The sequence below is a fragment of the Anomalospiza imberbis genome, chromosome 2 (assembly GCF_031753505.1).
Source record: "Anomalospiza imberbis isolate Cuckoo-Finch-1a 21T00152 chromosome 2, ASM3175350v1, whole genome shotgun sequence".
Taxonomy (NCBI): domain Eukaryota; kingdom Metazoa; phylum Chordata; class Aves; order Passeriformes; family Viduidae; genus Anomalospiza; species Anomalospiza imberbis.
The window spans coordinates 84,527,770-84,548,506 of record NC_089682.1 but is presented as its reverse complement, the minus strand read 5'-3'; the positions used below and the strand labels follow the sequence as shown (position 1 = coordinate 84,548,506).

At 39.6% G+C, this 20,737-nt stretch overlaps 1 protein-coding gene across 11 annotated transcripts in view; it reads left to right on the top strand.

The window, feature by feature from the left end:
• FNDC3A (fibronectin type III domain containing 3A) overlaps positions 1-20,737 on the top strand; it is a 111,188-nt gene that overhangs the window by 63,401 nt on the left and 27,050 nt on the right. For 8 of the 11 annotated variants that reach the window (XM_068182147.1, XM_068182148.1, XM_068182152.1 and 5 more), the window contains 8 exons: positions 2,472-2,709; positions 5,247-5,519; positions 7,597-7,655; positions 13,207-13,364; positions 14,525-14,584; positions 18,500-18,638; positions 19,093-19,146; positions 19,754-19,878. In XM_068182147.1, the coding sequence (XP_068038248.1) occupies positions 2,472-2,709; positions 5,247-5,519; positions 7,597-7,655; positions 13,207-13,364; positions 14,525-14,584; positions 18,500-18,638; positions 19,093-19,146; positions 19,754-19,878 (1,106 nt within the window). The remainder of the gene's footprint in view (positions 1-2,471; positions 2,710-5,246; positions 5,520-7,596; positions 7,656-13,206; positions 13,365-14,524; positions 14,585-18,499; positions 18,639-19,092; positions 19,147-19,753; positions 19,879-20,737) is intronic. The other 3 variants (XM_068182157.1, XM_068182156.1, XM_068182158.1) reach the window with 1 other exon arrangement.

Here is a 20,737-nt window from a genome sequence, read left to right as displayed (position 1 = left end):
TTATGTTTTAAACTTAAAATTATAGACTTAGCATGATGCTCTGACTGCTTTTTGGAGCGTTTTTATCTGTGTAGTTGTCTGCAAGAGGCCTACCATTGAGCAGATGTTAGATCTGGAAACACAGTTACAGGCTTGTTAAACATAAGGTCCCTGCTGTAATGAATTGAGTGACTATTTCTAAGTTACTCAGGCTATTAGCAAACCCAAGGAAACAAGCTGTAAACTAAGCAGCTTATTTGTTTTTTAATGGGAGCTGCTTCCTACATAATCTGAGTTTACTCATAAAATCATAATAAGTTGCAGTATTTTGAGGGGTTTGTAACCAAAAGGGACTTAAATAATTAAAACTACATTTCAGTGTTTAGAGAATTTCATTGGACAGCAGAAGTTCTAGTTGTATTTACTGCTAATATATTCTGCCTTTAGGGTACCACACAGCTATGGTTACACAGATTTGAATTGTATTGTCTTTAATTACTTTTTTCCCAAGAAGGCTAGATTTCTGTTTATAGAAAATAACCAATTTCTTGAAGTCATATGGTATGCATGCTTTTTAAAGCTGTGTTCACTTAAGTAACATTAATTTCCAACAATCTATTAAGTAAAGTGAGGTCATTTCCATTGTGTACACACTTTTGTGTCTTCTGAATGCTGTTGCATATGCATATCCTACAGTACCAGAGGCATGCAGCTCTATCTACAGCACTGTTTCTCTCAGCACAGTGGTGAAGTTTTGAAACAATTTCCTATACCAATCTCACTTACCTTGCATTGGTTCAGCTAGCAGGATAATTTGGGGCTGTACAAATTAGATTGCTGGCAGAGAAAACAAAATCAGAAGCTCTGTTCCAGATGTACCAGATGCACATCAACCCCTAATGGGGACATGTAAAACCAATGATCCTCCAAGCAGCTTTCTGTCACGGACTTGATGAAAGCATTCACTTTAGGGCACAGGGCTAAATCTAGCCAAGCATGATTCCATTAACCTTAAACAGTGGAGCTGAAAACAGCTTGGCATTAAGTGTTTGATCTATTGATCTGTTCCTGTTGCACCAGGATGTTTATTGGTGTATGTGTACATGTCCCCATCTCATTTCAAATGTCAGTGAAAACTTATGTCACAGGGTCGCTTTGTCCCCTGCTATTGAATGTAGTCATGATACTCCATTCTTCTCCCCCTTTTCTGGATAAGTGTTCCATCTTAAACCTTCCATTGCCGTTTCTGCTGTGACTTTATTCTACAACATTTTATTTGGAAATGAAGAACGTTTTAGTTGTTGGCATCCCATACACTAAAGTTACTAATACATGATACACACAAGTCAAAATATGCCAAGATCATCTCTAAATGTCACCGACAGTCATATATTTATGTGAATTTATAAACATTTAGAGAGGGTAATGATGAGAGGTGCTTCAGGGGCAGACCCTTGTTCCTGGTCTAGTTGATGACCCACTCTCATTTACTGAACATTTTCTGCTTCAATACTTGGTACAGTTTGTGCCCTTGTGCCTGCTTTGCACCAGAGCCCCACATGCTGCACAGCCCAGACGTGCTACAAGTACCATGCTCAGCACACCTCAGCTCCGTGCATTTTACAAATTCTCACCGTGGGATTGCATATGCTAGTGCCACTGCTTGGAACTTCTGCCAGCATTGCTAAGGGCCACACTCGGGTACCTCACACTAAGGCTGCTGTCACATCTCCCATTTGCTAATTTTTCACAATCCCTCGCACTACAGTCTGCCAGTGGCTGCCACAAAGGCCCCGTTTTCTGAGTAGCGTGTGACTTCCTTCAGAATTCAAGACCTCTTTACAGGCAGAAGGATATGGGGAAGAGAAAGACAATAAATTTTAGGACTACTTTACTTGTGAAGGAGTTTTGGGAGGGCTGACTACTATCCTGGTAGTTTGTTTGCTAACAGCTTGATGCACATGGTGATTGCTGCAGGGCCAGTATGGCTGGTGTCTCCTGGGTTAGTGTTGGTGGGCTGAGTTGGGGACAGAGCAAAAACCAGACACTTCTTGGCTTTTCTCTCTCTATTGATGCAGAGTGAGGTCTGTCAGTTCACCAGTTCATTTCTAGGGAGCAATCTAGTTGTTATGCTGTCAAACAAATCCTACAGCAGTGTAGCATACGAGCAGTGTGAATGAGGGTGGGAACAGGACCCTTAGGAGAAGCTTGGCTTGTGCCATTAATACACCAGGTTGTTTGTTATATACTCTTACAGTCAGATTTTTTAAAAGTTTTCTTCCCCACCACATTGAGAAATTAATGGCATTGCTGCAGTTAATACACTTAACATAGATAGCTCTTTAATGTCCCTTTTATTCCCTTGCTATTTCCTGTTTTCCTTTTGTCAGATTTAAGGGGTTTACTGTTCGTGATTTTGTTTAAGGATCTACAGAAGCATATTTTTCAGACTATAATTTCTCTTTTGGTGCGTGGTGTCTCTCACTGTACAGGTTATTGAGGATAATGGTGTTCGAAGGGTTGTGGTGGTTCCCCAGGCTCCAGAATTTCATCCTGGTGGTCACACAGTGATACACAGGCCTCCACATCCCCCACTGCCTGGCTTCCTTCCTCTTCCAGCCATGATACCTCCTCCACCTCGTCATATATACTCACCTGTGACTGGAGCCGGTGACATGGCAACGCAGTACATTCCACAGTATCACACTTCCCAAGTCTATGGGGATGTGGGTAAGTAGCTCATCAAATATTACACATTTTGTCAAAGGGAATAGTGTTCTGCCTCATTTCCAGCATCTGTTATGTTATTGTGTGGGCTTTGTTAAGCAAGACTTACAGCTTGAATGGGAGTCATATGCAAAAAAATGTTATGTGGATACCAGCCTTGATTTGGCTGAAGCTTATTATTCCAGAAGTTCTCTTAATTTGTTTGGTTGTCTGCTCAGTGATCTACTAAACTTAGAGATTGATTCTTACATGTGTAAGTTACAGATTTTCACAGGAAAATGATGCAGAAAGTGTTTGTAGTGATTCAGCATTTAAATCCATGCCTGAGCACTGTTCTGAGATCTCCTGTCTTGCAAACATCCTGTTTGAAGTATGAAAGAGGAATCCTTAGTATTAAGGAAAAAAGTGGTTCATTTTTCATAAAACTGTATGCATTTAATTGAATGTCCCTTTGAAGTCCAGTTGGAGTAATGAGGTGCCACTAACCTAAATTATTAATAAAGTGGTTAAAGCCCTCTTTGATAGTGCTGTTGACATCTGCCTTTGGTGTGGTTTGGAGGCAAAGTGTATTTGTGTTCTAACTCAGGGGCTGGTTTGTTAGATTAATATTTACATTTCTGGTAGACTTGCTTTTCTTTAGATAAGGCAGGTGCCGACCTTGAAAGACTTTCAGAGAGCAGTTCTAGGTTTCTGTTTTTAGAGAAAGCTAGAAGCTATGAGGAAGGAGGTTAAACACAACTTTTCAGCATTCTGTGATACTACTAAAATAACCTAAAAATGGCCTTCATCAATTTGCTTAGCTTAAATAGTTAGCACGAGCAAAATGGTCAGATAAGAATATACCAATGTCTTGATCTTCCTGGAATTCTTAGTGTTTCAGTATTCTTATGTTATACTTTATTTCTTCTTGCACTACTTTGATAATAGTACATTACTAGATGCTCTCTGGATGCTTCTTTGTAGTTTTATTAATTTCCTGATTTCTTGTAGATGGCAGTTGTTTGCTTTTAGTTTGCTAAATTAAGAAATTGGGGTATGATAATTAAACACATAAAATGATGCTTCTTAATGGAATAATATTTTTTTAGATTTCTGCTGCCAGGTTATATCACTTTAAATATTAATTCAGTGATAATTTACTAAATGGCTAATGTAAAAAAATGATAAAGTGGGATTCTTTGTTTGCTTTATTTTCAATGTGTATGTAAAATGTCTTTGGGTTTAGGAAAGTTAAGTATTAATACTGTAATTTGTTACTTATTTGCTACAGATTTCATATTTAATTCTGGATCTCTGACTTTGTCTGTAGCTTTCAAAAGTCAAAACCCACAGTTAGGCTCCTATTTCAGGAATCTAAATTTAAGGGAAAAAAACAAACAAAAAAAATTTAAAAAAAAAAAAAAACCACCAAAAAAACCATCCACAGAAAACAACCAGGTGCTCATAGAGCACAGTAGTTCCCTGACAGGAGCACTGAACTCTCTAAAGGTAGTGAAAAATCACATTTCTAAATAGTCACAGTTTATCTAGAAGTCCTCTGTCAAACTTTCTGTGAATTAAGCTGACTTAAAAAAACAACAGAAATGGAGAAGTTCTCTGATTTTTTTCTTTTTATCCTTGCAAGAAAGTTCTTATTTGATTTTATTTTCAGTACTTCTTATCTCTTAAGGAATAACAAATAGGCTGACTTACCCAACTTACTTGAAAATGAGCATCCATTCACACTGACTTATCCAACTTACCTGAAAATGAGCAAATTCTATGGTGATTTTGAAGGATTTTTTTAAAGCTTTCAGCATTTATCATAGGCAGGGTTACACTGAGGAAAGACTTGGTATATAAAGTCTTGAGTCAGTAAAGTGTTTCTAAGCATAAAGGTGAAATGAATACAAATGTTAGAACTGGACAAAGGAGTTCAGCAGTTTACAGTTTAATGCTGTCAGTAGTGTGGTACTGACTTTTTTCCAAAGCCAGTTCTGACTTACAGATGAGACTTTGGGGCTACTGCAGCAATGCCTGGGGTTACTGTGTACAGGTATAGTGCACTTACAAGGCCCGGCCAAGCTGTCTTCAGTGTTTTAGTGCCTTTCCATTGCCCCATAGAACACAGGTTCTGCTTTTATGGGTGTTTTCCCTGTTGATTCCTGCTGAAGTATCATTAAAGTATTAGAGCTCTATCTGCAGTCCAAAACTTAATGGATTTATTTATTCGACATTAGATCAAACCTCCTCCAGTGTAGTAAAGTAGCACATTTTTCTGTACAGACTTCATTCTGTACTTCACAGATCAAGGAAGATTATAGAAACATTTCAAGAGTAATTTTTAAGTGGAGAAAATGTGGGGGAGGGAAAGATTACAATCTCTTCCCTAACAGATTGTTAATGTCCATTTAATGTTTACCTGCTGGATACTTCAGTTTTCAAATAGGAGCAGAGATACAGTTTTTCACACAGGTGCACATTTAACTTGCATAGCATTTTTGGTAGATTTTAAAATTAGATTCTGTTCTTAATGATTTGTTTTTCCATCCTTCATTTAGATACTCTGCCTGCTCATGGAAGATCCAACTTTAGAGATGAAAGGTCTAGTAAAACATATGAAAGGTTACAAAAAAAGTTAAAAGATCGACATGGAACTCAGAAGGATAAGTTAAACAGTCCTCCATCGTCTCCTCAGAAATGTCCTTCTCCTACAAGTGAACCTAATGGACTTACAAAAGGACAGGATGCAGCTGGAATAAGCACAGCTTCTACCAAATTCAAGTCTTTGGGTAAAGGAAAAAGTAATTCTCAGACAGATACAGAAGTAGAAGGTAGGTGTTCTCGAAAACACTTCATAAACACACATATTAATATATGATGCAAGTCCAGTGTCTGGACTGGACAAATAATCATATATTATTATTATAGTGACTGTGCATAACATTTGTAAATAAAACATCACACTTTGACAGTCCTGAAGTTGAGTAGCAGCCTCTAAGTGCCCTGACGTACGTAGAGTGAAGTTAAGGGTGATTAGCCTGTTTATCACATGGGAATGTGAGCCTAAGAAAATAAAACTACTGGTATGGGAGTCTCCATGTAAATTTGAGGAAATATTATGAGTCGCACTTCATGACAGTTTAAAGAAAAATCTCTGGTTTTGTTTGGAGTGCTTGCATTTTAAGGAATCACTGAATATTGATGGCCTGCTTGATGTTGTAGAAAACATGGAAAGAATCGAGTGTCTGAATCAAAAAATATACACCCAACTTGATAAAGAATATTTTGTAAAAGAGATACTGCTTTTACATAAAATTGATCTATCCCTATACACTCACTGTTGAAAGGCCCTTGTAGAAAAAGGCTGGTCCTCACATTAGTCCCTGTGAGTTCATGTTTTCTAAGACACTACCATAGGGAGTGTGCTTATTATTAATATCTTTATTTCACTGGAAAGCTTGTGATCTCACAGATGGACTGAATTCACTCAGTCATACAGTCATTGTCAAATCTAATGATGTGTCACTATGCAACTTTGAGGTCTCATTGTCCTTCAGATTGTGAACATAACGTCAAAGACTTGTCATCAGCCAAGAGCAGTGTTCTCAGAATAAGGAACTGTAATCGGTGATGCTAAGGGAAATAAACCATGATTTTTCTCAATTCTCTGAAGTTTGCTTTGAGATAATAATTTTGTGCCAATGTATATTATATTGCTGTAAACAAAATGAATTGTGAAGAAAGTACATCTAATCGAAACCAGGAAATCTCAACCTAGGAGAGCTGTTTAAAAACATGTGTAGATGATATCCTGTGCAAGCTTAGTACCAAAGGTCACATTTGAGATACAGCCTAAAATCAGAAGTTGGGAACTATTGCTCCAAACCTGAATATTTGTCACTATAGTTCCAGAGTGGCAGTTTACTTTCTATTAGGCTTCAGTTTACTTTCTGTTTGTTGGTGTCTGTCTATGAGCTAATTTTAACAAGGACAAGTGATGAAATGTACTGTTATTTACACATTACAAAAATGATGGTGATGTTTCCTTAGAAATATTTTATATGAAAAATGGGAACATCCACCTCTCAAAACTATTTTAGGAGGCATTGGGGGAAATTGTGTACTGAGAGACTTGTCAGACAGAAGGCGGTGACTTAGAGTTGTCATACAAGTCAGAAAAGCATTTTATTTGTTTCAACAGCATAAACCATCTTAGAAACAGGAAATTGTAAATAGATTTTTTCTATTTTTTTAAGGATTTTGTCACGCTTTGTTTTTCTTTTATGTTTAGTTTAAGGCAGGTTGAATGAATTAAAAATGCCTAGCCACACCTTCAAAACTGAGTAGCCTGTTCACTTACACTATTGAGATAATAACATTTAAATATTATGTGAGAAAAGCAGTTAAAATGCTTTCTGTAAACTATAAATCCTTTATAAAGCTCAGCTATACCTTCAGCTAGCACAAAAACCCTTCAGTTGTTTCACTTGCAATTGAGGAAGGCCAGCAGTTTACCAGTAGGCTTCCAGCTGATGTGCAATAACATATTTAAACTAACTACTGTAGCCTGACTGTATCTACATCCAAAGAGAAATCTGTGGAAAATATCCAATATCTTAAGTTCTCCAGAGCAGCAGTTGGTTTAAAGTTATACATTAATATATGTTAACCAGGCTTTCTGTATTCCATAAAGCACAGAAGGGCTTTAGAAATAGTTTTATATTAACAACTTCTTCAGAAGCTTTTTTGGTTTCATGTTGTCCTAGATGAATGCAAGTTAGCAAGATGTTCTACTTTATAAATGTTTTCTTCTGTGTGCAGTTGTTGAATTTGAAGAGCTATTTCACTGTAAAGTTACTGCACAATATTCATGGGTACTTCTCTTTTGATTTGATTTTATTTTTTAAGAAAAGGATGAAGAAATAAAAGCACTGGAAGCACTTCTTTCTAATATAGGCAAGCCAGTGGTAAGTAACAAAAGCTTTCCATAAAATCAGAATATATCTGTTGCTATTTTACACAGTCACACCTCCGTTTCTCTTAAGTTTAAAGGGTCTTTATTTTCCATACTAAAGCAAATTCACTTAACTTCTAGTCACTGTACTTTAAAAAAACAGGGCAATTTTTAGTGTATTAACATTTATGAAACTAAAATTCTCTTGATACTTAGACTGCAGAATTCTTCCTGGCTATTCTGTGAATCTCAGTATTAATAGAATTATTTTAAAAACATAGAGACTGTAACATTGCCAGTAGCATAATGATGCTGCTTAATGGAATATGATGCTTAACATAATATTATACTGCAGAATCTGTACTCAATTTCCTGCAACTTTGTTTAGTCTTAACTGTTCAGGAAGCAATTTTACACACCACATATCTCTATGCATGAGAGATACCTGGCAAGGTTTTTGAAACATCACCAAAAATGAGGTTTTGTAAAGCCTTATTTGCAAAGTAGAGAAAAAATATGACCTGTTTTTCTTTTAAGAGTTTTTGGCAGCTTCAGGGAAGAGAGACATAAAATTCACCCAGAAGGTGACTATCAGCAGTGGACTTCTGACCTACCTGCTTGAAAATTACCAACATATTTTCAGTTTATAAAACTGATGCATATTTTGTGTAGATACTCTTTAAAGCATTGTTGCCAAATTCAGTAGTTTCTTACATTTTAGAGCAGGCCAATGGTTTTTTCTTTCATTGTCTGGACCTTCTCTGGTCCCAGCTTTTCTGTGAAGATTGCACATCTTTTCCAAAGATCTTCACCATAATCATGAGTCCACCATCTTGCCTGAGTAAAAAAAAAAATCTGTGTTCCCCATTGTAGCGTAGTCTGTACAACTGAAACTCCAGGAAGAGCTTGCCATGGGTTCATCCAGTCAGTCAGCTACTTCCTCCAGTCATCTGCTACCTACCTTCTTCCCTTCACTTTCCAGGCAACCTCGCCCCAGTTTAGTGCCCTAGTCTTGATTTTTCTTTCATGTTTCTTTACAGCCTGATAAGGAGAGGCCAAGAGAGCTGGGGCTGTTTAGCCTGGAGAAGTGAAGGCTTAGAGGGGATCTTATCAATGTATATAGATATCTGCAAGGCAAGTGCACAGAGGATGGAGCCAGGCTCTTTTCAGTGTGCCCAGCATCAGAACCAGAGGCAATGGGCCTAAACTGAAACACAGGAGGTTCCCTCTGAAACATCAGGAAACATTTTCATACAGTGAGGATGTCAGCTCTAGCACAACTTGGCCAGAGAGTTTGTGGAGACTCCCTCTTTGGAGATACTGGAAAGCTGTCTGGACATAGTTCCTGGCAGCTAGCTTTACATGGCCATGTTTAAACAAGGGAGTTGGACCAGATGACCTCCATGGGTCCCTTCTAACTTCAACCATTCTGTGATCCTGTGGTTGCCCAAGTGCTGAGCAGGGATTGTATAGAAGAAGTCTTGAACACTTGGTGTCCTGCTGTGTCCAAGTATCAGGATGGGTTGGCATGTCTTCAGTGCCCCTTGTGTCATTGGTGGCTAAGCAGCATAGAGTTGGGAGCTGTCTGAAATTGCGATGTTAGCAATGGCTGCATTGCCAGGGGGAGCTCTGAACTCTCTCTGACTGAGACTGTGAGAAGAACAGATCAACAGGTGGAGTCTTGTGCTGTGTTGCTGATGACATAGGAAAAGGCAATGCAGTGTCAGTACTATCATGTTTTCTTTCGCTTCCTTCTGCCTTCAACCCTCAACCATCCATGCCTTTTAGACAAGCTTCGTAGTTCCTCTCCCCACCATGTTCTTGCTTGAGCGTCATTGCATATAGCTGTGTGCCACAAGTGATCTCTGCAGGCCTCAGAAGGCATCACAGGCACAGGCAGTGGTACTCTGCTACAGATTCAGAGTGTACGCAAGGCAGAGAGCCAGACTTCGGCACTTGGAGAGGCTTATGCTTTATGAAGGCAAGGGACTGTCAGGGCTGTGAGGGGGTGGAAGTCTAGCTGATGTTGGAGCTTGGGGGAGTGTGGTATGATGTGATAGGAGTCTGTGTTACCTACTTGGGCCTTGCAGGCTCTCAAGCCACCCTCCCACCATTCCATCAAGGAAATGTTTTCCTCACTTTCCTTCAAATGAGCAAGGACATTGTTTTTTTCACGCCCTCTCTTTGTGGTTCTCATCAGAAATATTCCTGCAGGTTTTTTATTAATGTTTTGGCTGAAGCACTTACTATGAGGATTGTGGTTTCTGATGGCGCGTCAGTACTCTGTTCCCTGGGTGAACCGTGCTGGCATGAGCAGTACTGGCTGTGGGGGTGGCCATACAATCAGATGATCATACACGGTGCTGTCCAGTACAGTGTCTATTGCGCCATATCCTACTCCAGAAAGCCTGGAGCTGTGCTGAAGGCTATGACCTGTCCTGAGCCATCCCGTGTCTCAATGCCTGGGTCCAGGGCATGCACATCTAAATCAGGTGGTGGTCTCCATCATGATCTTTCACTCACAAATACTTTTCAGTTCTGTGCAGTATGGGATGCCTCAATTTCACTACCTCCAAACTCCTGTTGGATTCTGACTTCCTTGAACTTTTCCCCATATGGATGCCTTATCCTTTCTTACATGGCAGTGTTAAGTCAAGTTGATTACATTATACTGACACCAGATGACCCTTCTACTTTGGGGTCTTGAGCTATTTATACCCAGATGTAAATTGTAGTGGTTCTGCAGATTGCATCTCAGTGTTTGAGCAAAGTCTTCACCAGCTGTCATGTCTCTTAACCAAATAACAAAGCAAGCAGAAAAGAAGACCTGAAAAGGCAAAAGCCAAATGAAGTATGATTCAGAAGGCTGAGTATTTAATAAGAGGCAATAAAAGCTCAGAATTTCAGGGCTGGTTATCCCTTTGGATCCCTTGGTTATCCCATGTAAATCCCTTTGGAGAAAAACATGCTTTCTGGTTCTGTGTATGTTTGCAGACTTCTGGCATGTGATACACCTCACTCACAGTTAAGTATCTTGGGTTACTGTGAATGCAGTCCAGATTGCACATGCTAAAACTGCTCTTTTGTTTGACCCAAATGGCATGTGTAACATATTTAATGAGGATATTCACTTTGGCAAGCTGGATAGCTAATGAAGACATGCTCACCTCTTGCTTCTACAGTGCTAGAGCCTGACCCAAGTATTAAACTCTGCTTTGCAGAACACATAGTGTTCAGAGTTGCAACCAGAATCAATTGCAGCTGCTTGCATAAGTATACAAAGTAATAAGTAATGCCAAGTTTTTTGAAAAAGCCTCTCCCAAGTGTCTCAGAACACATAATAGTAGTGGAGTCTCCTGATCTTAAATTTTGGCTCTTCAAAAATACTTCTTTTTCCTTATGTCTCACAGAGGTAGAAAATACCTATGTATGAAGGAAATGTAATCTGTCAGATGGCAGTTTGGCATTAGCAAAGTGTTAGATGGGGTGTTCTGGGCAAAGCACTAAAGAAAATGAATCAGTAGGAGATAAGGAGAACAGTGAGAATTACCAGATTTTATAGGTGAGGGGAAACTCAAATGCTAACAGTCTTAGCTGGTAGTAAGAGAGACACTGCCTGGACACTAGGGAAAAAAATTCAACTGTTAAAGTAGCTAAACCTAGGAAGAGATCATCTTAAAATAGATCTAATAGTCCTGAAGTACGGTAGGTCCTTGAGGAACTTGCATTTCTTTCCCTCAGTATCTCCTGCCACTTGCTGCAACTCAGGAGTGTGGGGCAAAGACTGTCCAGGAGGGAACTTCATCAGATCTTTCCCACAACTCCAGAGACTTACAGAAATGCTACAATTTTACTGCAGTGGTTATAGATAGTGTTAGTCTAGTTGGTGATTGCATCAAGATAGTAATGGAATTTTTCTTACCAGATTTTAAAGAGAAACTTCAGTGTTTAGTCATACATTTGATCCCTTTTAGGATATGATGTACAGTCCTATTAGTGCATAACGGTTTAGTGACATTATTTCTAAGACGTTGAGGCTCACATAGTGTGATTTTTCTTCCTTTCTGTTTGCTATCAATAAGTCATGTCCTCTCTGCTTCATTCTTGAAGCTGACCTATTCAGTTTTTTAGTTCAGTAGATTATAGCAATTTGAGAACACCAGTTGTGAAGATAGCTTTTTGATTCTGATACTCTGATAATAGATTTTCAAAAGCAATTATTCCCAAAATAGACATACACTACAGTCATATTGTAAAAGTAGTAATTTCATGTAATGAAACGTGTTTTGAGTTCTCTTATAAATTATTGGAAACAGTAGGTGGGTGCAACATACAAACCACAATAGCAGATGTGCAATACTTATGAACTGCCACAAATTTCTAGGCATTCTTCTATAACAGATCCTAAAAATCTGTAATCACCTGCATGCACCTGTGCACTCACCTACAAGGACACAAGCATCCTCAGACCCTTGCAGCACATTTGGGTTTCAGACAGTGCCCACTCTTATGGGAGTGTGGGTGCCCCTAGTCACGCGTCTCCTTTGGAAGACATGGCTGCTTCAGTAGCTCTGTGTGTGACTGCATTGTTCCCTACAATCTGCTAATCCACAGGCCATTGAGAAGGCTCTCCACCAGGTCACATCCACTCACCTGAGCTGCGAATCCATGCCTGCTGTGCCCCAAAATGCTGTTGGACCAGCTGGGGTGCACAGCATCCATCAGGCCTGGATGGAAGCAGCAGTGGTTGGCAGGGATGTTTCTCACACTGTCGGGCCAGATTTTGATCATCGCTCTGTTCCACTACAGCATCTCTTACCCACCTCCCCCATTACCAATTTTCATGCTACCTCTGCACTTGTAAAGCTGATGACTTCTGTGTTTCAGGAGTCTCCTTGTGATTCTCTCTTTCCATTTAACCCACCTGGGGGTCACTGCCCTTTAGCATGATTAGTCTGCTGGGACCACTTGTTGGAAAGCTGGAGGTCATACATACTGTGACACACACACTCCTATTTCTGTCACACCAATTGTTCTTATCCAGGCCTTTTTGCAATGGGTGGGGTGCTTAGGCAAACACCACCACAGAAATTCTTCAGGTTATTGTCTCTATGTGTATGTACATGGACCTTGTGAACATGCTTTCATCTCCCTATATTTCATAAGAAACAAGAAGGTGTTAAAAAAGTCGTAGTACCAGTGGCTTCCAAGAAAAAGGTGCCAGAAGCATGGTTTAATGAAATGCCCGATGTCCCAGGATGTGCTTTGCCATCCCTGGCCAACACTCTGGTCCATGTTTCAGCAGCCCACTGGGTGGCGTTATGTACCGACAGGCATCTCTACCCTGAGCCCCCTGCCTGGCATTGCATTTTTCTCATGGCATTCCTTGCATTTCCAACCTGATTTCATCTGTAAAAATTAGTAGCTAGTGTATCACTATAAATACTGTGATTTGCTAATGGTATGTGATTTTCCCGTCTCTTCTTTGATCCTTTGTGGCAAAGTAACTTTTATATACAATAGCATTTAAATGGCAGAGATCTCAAAACTTTGTGTTTGTACAGGTATCTGATATTCAGGCAAGAACAGCACTGCTGATGTGGTCCCCTCCATCCAGTGATGCCGGAGAAGACACAGACAAGAATGACGTGCCAGAGGTTTATACTTATGAAGTGATGATTTCAAGTACTGGAAAAGATGGAAAGTACAGAACTGTGTACATGTAGGTGTTGGCTATTTTTATTTAGTCACTGCTGCACTGAAATATGTGGCTTAAAACCTCATTAAAAATCTGCTTGTTGTCCATAAAGTTAAATCATTAGTTTTGTGTAACTTCTGTTTTGAAATTAGCTACCTTTTCTTCAGTGGAATTAATTTCATTTTATTACTGAAGTCTGCCATCAACTGGAATGTAAAGATTTTGTTCTTACATGTTGGAGGCATATTTTAATACCAACTTTTGCTGTATTTCAACCAGCTGCATTAGACACCATGAGTTCTCACATAGTGAGACATACAAGTAGTGAGAAAAAGCTTTTTATGTCAGCACATGCTCCTCCTCCCAGTAAGGTGCACATGCTCCTCCTTTCACTAAAATTGTTCTTGGTAAGAGACAGTCTTGTGATATGAAAAGAAAAATAAGCAAATTCACACAGAAGGTAACTCATAGCAGTAGCAAAGCAAACAAATCTGTTCAATTGTTTCATTCCTAACACAATGGTTTTCAGTCAGGTTTTTGCAATTTGGAGAAATATGAGAGTAAAATATAGAATTAAGGGTATAGAGTTCCCTAACAGTTATAAACCTTTGTATCTAGCTAGTTTATCTTGGTCACCTTCCATGGATTTTGTGCAATTGAAAGTTGAGTATCCCTATTCAAGAAACTAGCAGCAGAGAAATGACCTTTGCTAAGATAAGCTGATGTCAGCAAAAGCAGACTAACAGATATTATTTTGGTGCCTTTTCTGTTTCCTAGGCTCTAACAAGCAGGTATGTGCAGTCAGGTACAGTTCTAGATAATTGTTTTTGCAAGGCTGGACTGAGCTGGTGTAGGCTACAGTACTTCAGTGGGTTTTTTGAGTAATGCCATACATGCATACACATGCATATTGTCTTACTAAGTAAAGAAGAAAATAATTGCTACACTTCAGAAAGCAGCAAACAAAAATGTGCCCCAAAACCACCAGGGCAAAAGGACCCGAATAACACAAGCCTCTAAAATTCAGAGATAAATGCATTTACACATTGCTGTATTTAGCAAAAGAGAAACTCTTAGCAAATACATTTCATAGAAGGTGTGTTGAGTTAGATGATACACATCTTTTTTTATAAATGTATGGAATTCTGAAAAAGTCTTTAAAACAAACTTGTATCTCTTTCCAGTGGAGAAGAAAATAAAGTTACTGTAAATGATCTCAGGCCAGCAACTGATTACCATGCAAAGTGAGTATCTCACTTTCTCTTCATTAAATTCAGTGGAAATGTTTTAAAAGTTTAATTTTGTATTTGCCTAAGTCTTCAGAGATGGTCTTAACCACTTCTCACCCTCTTTTGAGACACAATCAGCATTTTTGACTTAGCTGACCACTTAGTCCATTTTGGACAACATAAGACGAGGTTGGTGCACGTTCATCCTACATTCATGGTCTTTCCTTTATGCTAGCACATTCACCTTTTTCTGTCCTTGGAGCCAGGCACAGATGCTGCTTTTCAATTTTCCACAAGCAGCAAAGTGCCTTGCCCTGGAAGATGCTCCCTGCGTAGCCACCTGGAGGTCATCTCATGCTACTTTTGCTTGGCTCTAGTAGACCAGTAAACCTGACCCCATATGCATGACAAAATGTGCTCAGTGTAATTCTACCCTTCTAGCAGAATTGACTACTTCAGTAGGTCAGAAGAAATAGCATAGGATTGGGAAGATGCGGTTAGGTGTTGTTCTTCCCTCTTTTTTTTAAATATTAGAGGGTCATCTGGAGCTGAACTTGGCAAGGGATGCAAAGACTAAGGGCTTCTATAGCTTTGCCTGCCAGAAACAAATGTCAGAGAAAGTGAATCCTCCCAAATGAACACAACTGGAAAATTGGTAACTATGGACGAGGAAGAGGCCGAGGTGCTCAACAAACTTTTTGCCTTAGTCTTCACTGGCAGCTTCTCACATTGCTCCAGTGGATGGGCAGCAGCATGGGGACTGAGGGAGGAAAGTCCCTCCCACAGTGAGAGAAGAACAGGTTTGAGACCACCTAGGAACCTGGATGTAAGTCTCCATCTGATCAGATTAATCCCAGAGTCCTGAGGGAATTAGCTAATGTAGTTGCCAAACGACTCTCCATCATATTTGAAAAGTCATGGCAACCAGGGGAAGTCCTGTGTGACTGGAAAAAGGAAAACAGTGCACCAATTTTTTTAAAGGTTAAGAAGGAAGACTGTGGGCTCTACCAACCTGTCAGCCTCACTTCTGTGCCTGAGAAGATCATGGAACAGATGCTTCTAAAAGCCATGCTAGGGCACATGAAGGACAAGGAGGCGATTCAGGACAGCCAGCACAGCTTCACCAAGGACAAGTCCTGCCTGAAAAATCAAGTGGCCTATGATCAAGTCCCCCACAGTATCCTTCTTGATGGATGAAGAATTGGTTGGATGGTCACAGTCACAGAATAGTGGTCAGTGGTCCCATGTCCAGATAGAGATTTAGTGACAAGTGGTGTCCCACAGGGGCTTGTCTTGGACCAGTACTGTCAAATATCTTCATCAGTGACATAGGCAGTGGGATCGAGTGAGCTTCCAGCAGAAAACACCAAGCAGTTGCAGTGTTAGCCACAAAGTGGACAAAGTGGTGCAGTTAACACACCTGAAGGATGGGATGCCATCCAGAGAGACCTGGACAAGCTTGAGTAGTGAGGCCATGGAAACCTAATGAGGTTCAACAAGGCAAAGTTCAAGGTGATACCCTTGGGTCGGGGTAGCCCTGGTATCAACACAGGCTGCAGGATGAAGGAATTGAGAGCAGCCCTGCCAAGAAGGATGCAGTGGTCCTGGTGGCTGGAGAGCTGGGCATGACCTGACAATGTGCACTTGCAGCCAGCCCAAAAAGCCAGTTGGGTCCTGGGCAGCATCAAAAACAGCGTGGCCAGCAGGGTGAGGGAGGTGGTTCTGCCCTTCTGCTCTGCTCTGGTGAGACCCCACCCAGAGTGCTATGTTCAGCTCTGGGATCCCCATCATGAGAAGGACAGTCACTTGTTAGAGCAGCACTAGAGGAGGGCCACAAAAGTTGTTAGCCTGGAAAAAACTCAGTACTTACAGGGGTTCTATAAGAAAGATGGAGACACACTTTTTAGTGGGGCCTGTTGTGATAGGACGAGAGGGTAAAAAAAACTAAAAAAGGGTAGATTTAGACTAGATATATGGAAGAATTTTTTTGCACTGAGGGTGTAAAACACTGGAACAGCTTGCTCAGAGAGGTGGTGGATGTCCCATTCGTGGAAACCATTAACGGAGAGGTTGGGCAGGGCTCTAAGCAGCCTGATCTAGTCAAAGATGTCTCTGTTTATTGCAGGGGAGTTTGGACAAGAGACCTTTAAAGGTCTCTTCCAACCCAAACTACTCTGTGATTCTTGGTTTAAAAAAATAGCATAAATACAGCAGTTTACACATAAATAACATTGCAAAGGCAGAATTGAAGGCCTCCTTAAAAGAAGTGCCTTTTCAGGAAGTAATGGAACGTGTAGAGTACCTTCTTAGACATGACTGAATGTCCTGCCTCTCTCGACTGTGTGGAGAACTCCCAGATCCTTGTGTACTGACCAAGGGAAGCAATTAGAGGCAGCTGGTAGGAAGCACAGGGAACAGAAGTGTGTCAGAGAGTGGGTCCCAGTTAACAATGTTCTGCCTCCTTCCACATCAAGTTGAGGGTAGGATTTGCCTCGGACTATAGCCTTTTTGACATTTGCTCAGGTGGGAGAGCTAGGTTCCCAGCCTTTGGTGTGAAGGGGTCTACACCTCCCAGAGCTGTTTTCCATAGTATTGTCTTGATTGTCAAACTGTAAGCAAAAGAAGGTTGGTCTGTTCTTATCACAGCCCTCATTTAATTTGAGCCCCTGTATTTCCTGGAGCACAGGGTCAGGAGAAGGATGAATGGTAAGTTGGCTCTAAGCTCTTTCATATGAAAGTGTTTACCAATGATTTTGTTCCTCTTTTTAGTAGCATTTATATATTTTATCCAACAAGGTTGAAGTTGAAAATTCATTGAGCATAAGGGTCAGTGCCTAGAATTTTATTTTTCTGTCTATGTCCTCTTCTATCAGGATACATTTCTATTTTTTCTTGCTTAATTCTGGTTGTTGTAGGCAGTATGTGGGAATCAGTGGCTTGGCCATCCAAGTTCTTCCTAAACAGAGTTCTGCCAGTATGAACACTGCAGAAAATCTACAAAGACTTGAACGTCTCAACCACCAAGATAACTAACATATTACATATTTGCAACTGTATGCAAGCACAAACAACTTTGTGTTCAACTTTAGTCACTGTTTGAATGTCTTCTCTCTGTGAAATCTATAAAGCCAAATTCCCTGTGAGTTGCTGTTCATGCATCAAAAATATATCAGGATTTTTTTATCTTCTTAAGCTGGCAACTCAGATCTTATATTGGCAATCAGAGGAAAGGCTCTTTTGGAGAGTTTTGGTTTTGGGTTTTTTTTCAAAGGAACACATGAATAAGAAGAAAGTAATGTGCTATTGACCCAAAGAAGAGGCAAGGCATAGCTGCACAGCTTAGGGGGCAGGGGGAAACCAGATCATTATCATGTATTTCCTTTTGGAGACAAGCCTTTTGAAAAACAAGACATTTCTCTTTGAGACAGAAGCAAAATTGTCTCTTTTGAAGTATGTGGAGAGCTAATTCATAGCCTTACTAAAGGAAAGGACAAGGTGAACACACTCAGCAGGACACTCATTTGAGTGCAGAGGATACTCTGAAAATACATCAACAGATTGGTTGTGCTCATCTGATGAAAGCACTTGCAGAAGAATTATTCTTAATATAAGTTTATATCTCTACAACAGATAATGAGCCTGCAAAATGCTACCATTATTTTCCAACCAAAGTACAGTTAATAACAGACATATTTCAAATATAATTGTGAGACTAAAGCCTACTGATGGTAAAGATGTACATCCGAAGTAAAGGACTATTTTCTTTCTTATTGCTTCTGTTGACCGAGATGTTTCCCCCAGTTATTTATTTATAACAGTGATATTTTTATAATGAAGCAGCAAGGCAGCAACTTAATTCCAAATGCTTGGCTTTCTTTGGAAACTATACAGATTTTGAAGTATAATGTTATTGACTCTCTTCCACTTTAGAGTCCAAGTAGAATGCAACTGTGTAAAGGGGAGCCCTTCAGAAACAGAGAGTTTTACCACAGCGAGTTGTGAACCTGATACTCCAAATCTGCCCAGGATAACTAATCGGACCAAAAATTCTCTTACTCTTCAGTGGAAGGTAAGGATTCCTTTACAGCCTTTAAAATAAATATTTTAAACTCTTCAGAATTGTTGTGGATTTATCAATAAAATACCAGTTTATTGAAACTGAAATTTTTGTCAAACCTACTCATTTAGTCACAGTTCCCTGATTGGAAGTAGATTTACTGGGTTAACTGCGGGCTTGAGTAAAAAGAGGAGGATTCACAGAAAAGCAAGGAGTCTTTCAAGGTAAAATTACTGAGTTCAGTACCCACTGCATTTCAATGACTGAATAAGAAAAAAAAAATCAACATGGAACAAGCATTCATTGTATGGCAACAAAACTAGGACTGTCTTGGCAAGTGGAACAATTATATAAGGGGAGCATTATTTGTCTTCCACTGTTCTTCTCATGGTTTGGCCCATACATGTATTTTATAAGTGGTCTTGTATCCAGTTAGAATTCTTATTTTCTTGTTTTACTGTTACAGGCTTCTTGTGATAACGGTTCCAAAATCCACAGTTACCTTTTAGAATGGGATGAAGTAAGCAAGTTATTCCATTGTATTTTTAGTCTTCTATTTTTTTAAGTAGCTGTGTGTGACTGTGCATGTTAAGTTGTGTGAAAATTAAGATTTCTGATTAGAAGCATGTGACAAATATGTAATTCCTGAAACAATTATTAAAATACTGTTCAGTTTTTTCCCTTGGGGAATATAAAATTAATGGATCCTAATTGCATGATTCTGCCACTCTTAATAGTGGCTTTAATAGTGTAGTCCAATACCATGTTCAAGAGCTGACATGGAAGGGTCATTTTCCTGTAACAGTCTTTCTTTTTTTAATAAATGGGTGGATCAGCTATGGCCCTCAATGATCGTGCAGTCTCTACCTAGACAGCTATCCTGAGATGGTAGAGGTGTAGTATCTTCATGTCTTTTACTCTTTCAGCCCCAAGGAACTGGGAAATGGAAAGGAAGGAAAAAAGCTGCTAATTTAATACAAAGTTTCATATGCTACTGCCTCACCGTATGGAGATTCTTGAGTTGTATTTAATTTCAGAAAAGGATTCTACTTCATGATTGTGTGTACTTTAATTGATGGATGCATATGTAATAAGGTGAATAATATGATTAACTTATTACTTTTTAGGGAAAAGGAAATGGAGAGTTTTGCCAGTGTTATTATGGTCAACAGAAGCAGTACAGGATCACTAAACTATCACCAGCAATGGGGTACACCTTTAGGCTAGCAGCCAAAAATGACGTGGGAATGAGGTAAATACTATTACATACATAAATATGGAATGCATATGCATGCGTGTGCTACTTAAGGAAAAACATGTGGTGCCATTTAAAGAAAAAGGTCTTTTGTCAAAATGGTCTGAATAGGAATATAAAATATATAATATTTCAGTTGAAGGGGACCTACAGTTATCATCTAGTGCAGTGCTTAGTTAACTCACATTATGTGATTGGATTATTCATTTTGCAGACAGCCTTTGTGCTATTGGGATATTGTCCCTTCATCTGTCTGTTAGTCTCCTGTTACCCTGGGAAATAGACAGAATATGACATTACCATATCAATGAATTCTTTGGAAGTTCTAGCCCTTATTATCAATGCTTAAGATATGTGGTTCATGTTTTTAATTGCTACTTTTCAGATGTTATAGAGCACCAAATTTTGTTCTGAATTTTTGAATTAATGACATGTGACTTCAGTGGAGAATATAAGTAAGAACTTGGAAAAAAATGTTTTGTGAAGTTATGCTTGCATTACTGGGTGCATTAGTTCTTGAGTGGGCTTCTTGGTCATCTGGCAAAGCAGATGCACCTGGCTAACAATCACACTACCAGAGCTCATCTCCTCTACAGCAGACTCCTAGTGTCCACGCTACCTAGTAGTACTTGGACTTTGAGGTCCTGTGGGGCATAAAAATGGAGTTTCGCTCACCATCAGCATAAAATTGCTTTTTGTGTTCGTTTTTTTTTAATTGCAATATTATGAACATTGTGCTGCAGCTCACTAAAGTGGTGTTTTTATGGCATGAAATAGAGGATGTGTGTTGTGTGTCCTTTATCTGGCAGAAGGAGGTGCTTGAAGCAACAGTGCCTGCTTGGCCAGTGTTAAAGAA